We start from the raw sequence: 8,448 nt of genomic DNA on the forward strand, positions 1-8,448 counted from the left end.
TAATAGTAGGGATGAAGTGTAACTGTTATGTGTATACTTTCCCTAGTATTTGGTCGACATGTTTCGAGGTGTCACCTAAGCCTCTTCTTCAGGACCACATGGAGACCAGCCCCATGCGCACCACTCCGTGAAAAAAGTATCCTATACTAAAGAAATAATATAATAAAGAACAGATGCACACCTAATGTGTGAGCACCAAATTTAATATATACGGTTGAAATCAGACTCGTAGTATCTGTTCGTGGAAATAAAGTGACAAAGAGATTAGTACACATTGCCTGCACACTTCTAACGTGGCAAGGTCCAAACCATATGCAGTGCTAAAATCAATGCGTTCCTCTATAGTTTGTGTCGGTGCCCTTAGTAGTACAAAATATTTAATTAGTGCTTGTATCCAACGTGACACCTTCAAACACATCAGACTACTCTATTCTGAGAAAGCATTGTTAATCGTTAAAAACATTGATAAAAAGAAAGAAACACTCATGAGCAAACATTACAAGACAAAACAAACATATAAACATACTGTTCACAATTTGTAATAACATACTTTCTGTTTTGGCAGCGCTGTGCCTCATGGACTGCCTGGGTGGAGGGGAGTGTAGTAACCCTAGAAGAATGCATATAAAGTATTTGAGTCAAGGGAAGGGCCATGGGTAAATGCAAAATATTAGTTAGTTATTCCCCATAGTGTGGCCTGGAGGAAAAAACAAGCATTTATCAGTGATCCTGGGTTCCTGTTAGGGAAGAAAAGATCTTACTTGGCTCAGCACTCCTCCATCAATGACACCTACTCGTACCCGTGCGGACCGCATATTAGCGTGTCTTCAGCCGGATGTTGTTTAAATGCTGGCAGGAAAAAGCCCAGTCATGCTCATATGCGAGTAAAGACTAGACCGCGGTTGTAAGAAAATGGCGGCCTAGTTTCGGAAATTTGTCCGCACCATTTTGGGAGGATCATTTTCAGGGTTGGAATTTTTTTTTTTTTATTAAATTAGTGGCATTGTAAAACTGGGAGATGAGTAAATAATTATTTTGTCCGCATTTTTCGGGTGATTACTTCAACTGAAAAAAGACTATGACAAAAAGAGAACATGAAAAAAAGACTATGAACCAAGGTTAATGGCCATTTCATTACAACAACATCGGGCTGAAGGCACGCAAATATGCGGTCCGCACGGGTACGAGTAGGTGTCATTGACGGAGGAAGGGGAGCAGGCGCAAACTCAATTATTAATATTTAAAAACATACCTGAACCGACCCCCTCTGCTCCAGGCCTCTTCTCAGGAACTGGATGCAGTGAGGGCACCAATCCTGGTGCTGCTCTCATGCTGTGAGAACAGCGCCACAATTGGAGGGAGTGGCCTCACTCTGTGGTCCCCAGCTGTTTTACGACAGCTGGGTTAGAGGTTCCAAATTGTGCATGTCTGGCGGCCTGTCATTGTACCGTGCAAAAAGAACAATTGATAGACAGGATGCAGAACAATGTCATACATTCACCCCAGTACAGAGATCTGGGCTTAAATCCATCGTTTGTTTGCTCACCATGCCATTCTAGTTTGGACCCAGCCATAGGCAAATCAGTCTTGCCCCTGCACCCAATGGGAACAGTCCAGCCCAAATTGCCAGGCCAGGTCCTCCCTGGACTGGAAACAAGCATCCTAGGACCGGTTCTGGGCTTTCAGCCTTCACCAGCCAGGATAGCTTGACTCCAGTGGCATAGCGAGCATGGGACCCACGTCTGGGCATACCAGACCCACTCGGGGTGACAAATGCAAAGCTATCCTGGCTGAAGAGGGGTGAAACCCTGAAACCGGTCCTAGGATGCGTGTTTTCAGTCCAGGGAGGACCTGGCTTGGCAGGCTGGGCTGTTCCCATTTGCTTATGGCCAGGTCTAAACTGGGGTGGCATGGTGAGCAAAAGAATGATGGATTTAACCCTGATCTCTTGACAGGGGGTGAATGCTTTGATTTGCTCTGCATTCCGTCCATCATTTGTGTGTCTTTTGCGTCATTGAACAGTGGTCCTGCACCCATCCTAACGGCTGGTTCAAGATGGGAGGATAAAAAAATAAAATGGTAATGAATCACCATTGTATTTTTCATCTTTTGGGGTAATTTAAGTGGGGCGAAGCTCTGCCGCTCCAACGAAAGGAGCCGCCGCTGCTGACCTATGCCTAATAACATCCACCTTAAATCTCTTCACTGGCTTAAGTTGCAAAAGCAAATCATGTTCAAAGTCTAATGCTTTAAACACAAAACCGTGAACAACGCTGACCCAATGTTCTAGGTATCTCTATAACTGCCAGTTTTGCTTTGTCTTACAGAACTTTCTGTTGGTCCACAAGTTCATGAAGTGCAGACAGTGAGGAATTTCCATATCCACTAAATTGTGGAACCCTCTTCCTTCGAAGCTAAAAGGCTCTGCTGACCACATGGCGCCTCATTCCGATGTCGTACGGACTGGAGTCTGTCCGACATCGGTCAGGAACTGTAACCGAAGGACCTCCTGTCGTCAGTTACAGACCTGCAAGTAGGATGCGACCAAACCCTGTTCGGTCGCATGCCTATACCTTTCAATGAGAGCATGCATTCCGAACGGAATGCATACGCTCATTGAAAGAGCAGGGGTGCAGTTAATCCCTGCACCCGGTGGCAGGCACCGTAAGGTGCCTACCACCGAGTGCAAGGATCAACAGGGGGCATCTACGCCGCCATTCGACGGCCATGCACCCATGGGGGCCCTTCTGTGGGCCCTCAAAGACAGTTTCCCCCTGCCTTTTTATGCCAGAAAGACAGACACAAAAAGGAAGTAGAAAACTGCCATTGTACTCTCTCTGCTGGAAAGAGCCGGCCGGGGGAGTACTGAAGGGTTTCCGGATGGCGGACGGGCTCTCCGAGCCGCTGGTAAGCCATCAGGAAAACCGTGTCAGATTCCTTTCCGACCAAGGCCATCAGAATGGCTTGGTTGGAAAGGAATCTGAATTGCACATTCTGATGCGGGCAGGAGGCTTTCCCGCCCTCATCGGAATCGGACTGATGGCCTTTTGGAAAAAAACTGAGGTTTCAACTAGCATAGCTTTTCATTCCCTTGAACTGGTATAGAGTACTAACACCTGGACGCCCTTTGGGGTAGCATCAGCACTATATAAGTCATAGTTCATGTCTTTAATTCCAATTCACTGAGAGAAGGCATTAGTGCAGTAAGATCAGCAATGCCACGTTTCCTAGGATAATGCGTGATGTGCGGCTCCAGGCCAGGTTTTTTTCAAATGAATTGTGGGACTTGTAGTCTTGTTTACTCTGTTATAAAACATCACCAAAAATCCCAGAATTCAGAGAAAAAACCCGGACTAGAGCAGCATGTCAAACATGGACTTGTGAAACGTTGCAGCTATGTAAGAATACACTGGGAAATGCTGTGAAGTCACTACATTCACACGGTTACGGGTCCCTACTGTTTTAAGAACACACTGGGAGCTGTGGTAACTGCACATCGCTCTGGCTGGGTGGGGGGTGGATTTACTGTATTAAAATCACACCAATCGATGCCTGTTGCTGGCTGGAGCAGATGGTGTACAATGCTACAGAGAAAGAAGCAGTGGAGTATGTAAAGCACAACTACAGACCCATGAGTCTCTGAAATGTGTGGACAATGGGGCATATTACCAAGCATGAGCGAAAAATATCGCTCAGCTTGGTTAGCGGCCGAAATTATATCGCCGAGCATCGCCGATTTTTATTGCTTAGGAGCCTTGATATTATCAAGGTTTATCTCCTAAGCGATAAAAATCAGCCGAAATGCATGAATATCGCTGTAAAGTCAGCGATATTCTTGCATTATCGAGCAAATGCTCTTAGCCATGTTATCCACCTACCATTGGATAACATGGCTAAGAACTGCTCAGGGGCAGGTGTTAGCTTTTGGAGATATTCGCGCTTAGCGCGAATATCTCCAAAAGTTGGTAATAGGAGATAGCGATGTTAGCAACTGTTTCCAGTCGCTAACATCTTGGCACGCCCACTTTGCATGTCATTAGTGATAAATATCACTGACATGCAAAGCGGGGCACAAGATGGTCGCTATCTCCTACTAGCTGTCGCTAACTGGTGTTAGCGACAGCTAGGTGATAGGGAGATAAAATTATCCCCCCTTTCTTGGCTTTTAAAGCCAAAAAAGCGGAGATAAACCCCCTTGATAATATGCCCCAATCTTCGCAGATTGTCTGTGTAATGTAACTTGCAGACATATGTATGAGCAGCAGTTCAGAATGAGAAGTCTCAGAGGCTAGAGAACAGCTGATGGCAGAGAGAGCTACACGAGGGGAGTAGCGCTCCGCTCCCATTTGTTGCTCTATGCCTCTATTTCAGATAAAAGGTGATAACATCATCTAGCGTTCACATACCGTACATATGCGAATAAATATGTTGTAACTCAGCATGTGACAACAGATAAGGCACGACACAGCCAAGCCACGGACAGGTCCACAGTTTTTTTTTTCATCGTATTCAGTTTGCGCCTTCTCTCTTCACAGGTGCCGCCTCAGTGCGTGAGGACACATCGGCGCAATCATCACCCCCTAAAGACGTGAGTAACATCTAGGCAGTGCTGCTGTTATTTGAATACAGTTCCCATATTGTTACCTCTTTGGCACATTGTCATGTCCGAGGAGTACTCCTGCGTACAATGCTCATTGTAGTTTGTTTATTTCCATTCCTTCCATTCGTACATGTTTACATGCTTGGGCCCTACCTATAGGAATTGTGGTTTCAACCTCAATTACCTGTTTCCCGAATCACTTGTGTTTCCAGATGATAGGAGCTTCCAAATCTCCCCGCACCTGTGGTCTCCAGCATCCCACCTACAGCTCTTATAATGGCCCGACCCAATCATCACTTTCAGTAACGAGTTATGGACAGCTTCAGGTGCTGTCAGGTGTGTTAGCCAATGTCCACCAGCCTCACATCGTGCACCGACCAGTGGCACATCGTGCACCGACCAGTGGCACGTGCAGTTATGGAGCTGGAGGTCTGGACCCATCTTCTGTGTGGCGGAGGTGGCCTCATCCCTATATCATCAGCTCACCTAGGCAACAGGTGTAGGAAGTCAAGTGAGTTTGAAATGGCCCCGCCTCCACACCTACCTCACTCGCTGGTGCATGGGCAGCCCAGCAGAAAATCCGCTCACCCTACTACTCGACTACCTCGCTAAGCATCAAACATGCGGACATAAATATTAGTAGGGTACGAAGGACTTTCAGATCCTCCATCATCATGTAGGAATCTGCTCACTGACCCTCATTACTATGGGAAATATGACATTAGATAAGGAACCTGCAGGGCCAACTACAAACTAAAAACCAAAATGGAACAGGGCGGTATGGTGCCAGAATACCTTTGTCAGAATATTGTGTCCTAAACATAGTTTACAAAATTAAAGGCTCTTTAGAATTAATAATAGAAAATGTACACCCAATGGGACAATTAATTGTTTACAGAACAAACATATCTCCTTTGAGTGAAGGGAACAATGGGGCACTCTGTCCTACAGCTTTAGTGATCTGCTCAACTCCATCAACATGAAGATGCCTTGGGTTCTAGGGCAGTGAAAACTTAGTTACCGGTAACAACTCCGTCCTTTATACACTTCACCTAAAGGTTTACTAGCACATCTATAGCAAAAAGAAATATTAAGTCCGTCACCCACTCCATCCTTTCACTTCTAAGGCCTGAATATGAGTGGCTAGGTGTCTGGTGTTGGAATCCTGAGATGAGCGGTATTTTCTGCACCTAGTTATTACTGTGCATGTTAAATGCTTCACCGTTCATTACATTTTTTCTACCTGCTGGAACTTAACAGGAGAAAAGAAAAGATTACAGCATTTACTGTGACATGCAAATCTTGTTGTAGTAAGTACCAGAATACATATGTTATTCTCCAAAAACACTATATGTGATATTTATCAAACATGAAACATAACATACCCCAGGGTATTGTTATTTATCAAGTGCAATAATTATGACACCTATCACTGAGCCACTTACAATGAGGGGGTCTAATTGTTCAACCTTATCCGGTCAAGTGTGGCATTCATCTCATGTGCACATGTGTCCTGAAGTAAGTAGAGCATCAGACCCCACTTAGATCTTGATATTTCATGGTCAACCCGTCTTCCGCTTCAGGTACCATAACAGTATGACACTGCGCGCAAGGAGCAAGGCATGGCCCTTGCTCAAAGTGCTTGGGGGCTACAAACACGCTTAAGTGAAACGTGACATGCCCAAGATTGTACATGTAGTCAAACCTTAAACTCTAAATTACACAGTGGGCACACATTTATTGAGGCACAAGGGAATGCATGTTCATCCGCCTAGGCAGGCACTGGGTTGTCCACGTGCTCTGACTTACCGATAACCATATGAGTGGTGACGCCTGGTTTAACCAGCCACATCATAGGTGCCCTACTGGCCTAGCACTGCATCACTTCTTGGGGTCCGATGGATGCCAAGTGCTAAATCCGCTCGCAGGTATAACAGGCGATCCAGAAAACTTGGAAAGACCACTATAAATACAACTGAGGGAGAAAAGCTGGAAGTGCCTACACGAGTGTTCAAACACTCAAATACAGATTCATTCTTATTTTTCTTTTTCACAAAAGAGTCGATATTGCTTTGATAAAAGATTACCAGAATTGTATTTTGTATATCAATTAAACAAAATCAATATCATTTTACATGTTTTTTGTTATGTACATTTAGCCCTCCATTTAACACGATGGCAGGCTGGATCAGAGCTCAGGCAGTGTGTGTTTCGCCCTGTAACAGGCGCAGAGGTCTGGGGTTTGTTCAAGGATGAAAAGAAAAAGACATCGTTCAAGAATCGGTCAATTAGGGAAAAGTAAAAGACAGATGTTGATACAGTTTAATATTGATACTAAATTATGTGCATTGCACATATGACACACCAAACATAAAAAACCTTAAGGAGAAAATGTATGGTTTAATCTTCATTTTTTACAAAATGTATATTGTCATAAAGTGAAAAGTACAGGCATGCAAGTAGAGCAACAAATGCTAGAGATACTTATATATTAGTGTCTGTATTTTTAAGATGATATAATTTTGAGTCTTTTGTGGGAAAGAAACATAAGAATTAATCTGTATTTTACATTTTGAATACTTATGTAGGCACTATTCTGGATCTGGGTTTGAGGGATATACCCAGGTAAGGTGTGCCAAAATAAACTACCAAAATATACAGTCTTCCCAGATTTATTTAAGATAGGTTCCCCTAGGCATCGGAGATACCCTCTCCTCATCTAAATAAATACAACAGTGAATGCACAAAAATTACATTCATTTATTTTACTGTGACAGAGGCACTTTTGTTAATTTGACGTCCTGTGCACAGCGACGTTCACGGTGGTACATGGGGAACGGGATACACTGTTGGTTTTGAACCTGGCCTGTGACCCCTGCAACCACTGGCTGCAGGTGGAGTCCCAGACCAGCCTTCGTCGTCCACTGCCTCTTAGTGTGATCTGCAGTGATTAATTAATACTGTGTGCGTCCTCATAAGTTCCTTATTTTAACCTACAATTGTCACATAGTGGGTAAATTATGGGAGGAGCAATATAGTAAGCTATTTCTTGACCCTTTGACAATTAGTTAGAATTCATATGTTTTTCTTCTTTTCCCAAGGACACGGATCTCGCATATGTGTCCCTGACGTGGTCGACACAGGGATCATCCCATTCCAGGCTGGGCAGCACCACAGAGATTTTCTGCTAAGAAGGCGTCGTGGGAAGTTTGCTGGCGTCCCAATTTCTGTTATCTTCCTTGAGGGTCAATGTGAACATTTACCAAAAATGTATTGACTCATATCAAAGATACTGACTCCAAACATGCCTGCCTATATCTCCGAGCCTGAGACAGAATATGACTTCAGATTGTTTATTTAGAGTCATTTCTAAATACATAACATGTCAATGATTAGAACTGCATCTGCATCCAAGGACTGACCACTGTTCCCCGTGACTGTCAACCTCACCCAGTGACTGTCAACTGCCTCCAATGACTGCCAACCTCACCCACTGACTGTCAACTGCACCCAGTGACTGCCAGCTATTTCCAGTGACTGCCAACTGCACCCAGTATCTGTCAACTGTCCCAGTGACTCTTAACCTCACCCAAAGCCAATAAGCGGCTTCCAATGAGTGTCAACTGCACCCAATGACCGAAAACCTCACCCAATGACTGTCCGCTGTTCCCAATGATCGTCAACTGGTCCCAGTGACTGTCAACTGAGCCTAGTGACTGTCAACGGTTCCCAAAGACTGTCAACCTCACCCAATGGCCATCAGCTGCTTCCAATGAGTGTCAACTGCACCCAATTACCGAAAACCTCCCCCAGTGACTGTCAGGTGCTTCCAATGAGTGTCAATTCCA

The 8,448-nt window shown here is 44.6% G+C and overlaps 1 protein-coding gene across 2 annotated transcripts in view; it reads left to right on the top strand.

The window, feature by feature from the left end:
• LOC147715161 (immunoglobulin superfamily member 1-like) overlaps positions 1-8,059 on the top strand; it is a 235,359-nt gene extending 227,300 nt beyond the window's left edge. The window contains exons 8-9 of one of the 2 annotated variants that reach the window (XM_086923635.1): positions 4,536-4,588; positions 7,702-8,059. In XM_086923635.1, the coding sequence (XP_086779761.1) occupies positions 4,536-4,588; positions 7,702-7,791 (143 nt within the window). In that variant the 3' untranslated portion in view covers positions 7,792-8,059. The remainder of the gene's footprint in view (positions 1-4,535; positions 4,589-7,701) is intronic. The other variant, XM_086923634.1, reaches the window with a different exon arrangement.
• Positions 8,060-8,448: the final 389 nt, after the last annotated feature.

This window comes from Lissotriton vulgaris, chromosome 5 (assembly GCF_964263255.1).
Source record: "Lissotriton vulgaris chromosome 5, aLisVul1.2, whole genome shotgun sequence".
Taxonomy (NCBI): Eukaryota; Metazoa; Chordata; class Amphibia; order Caudata; family Salamandridae; genus Lissotriton; species Lissotriton vulgaris.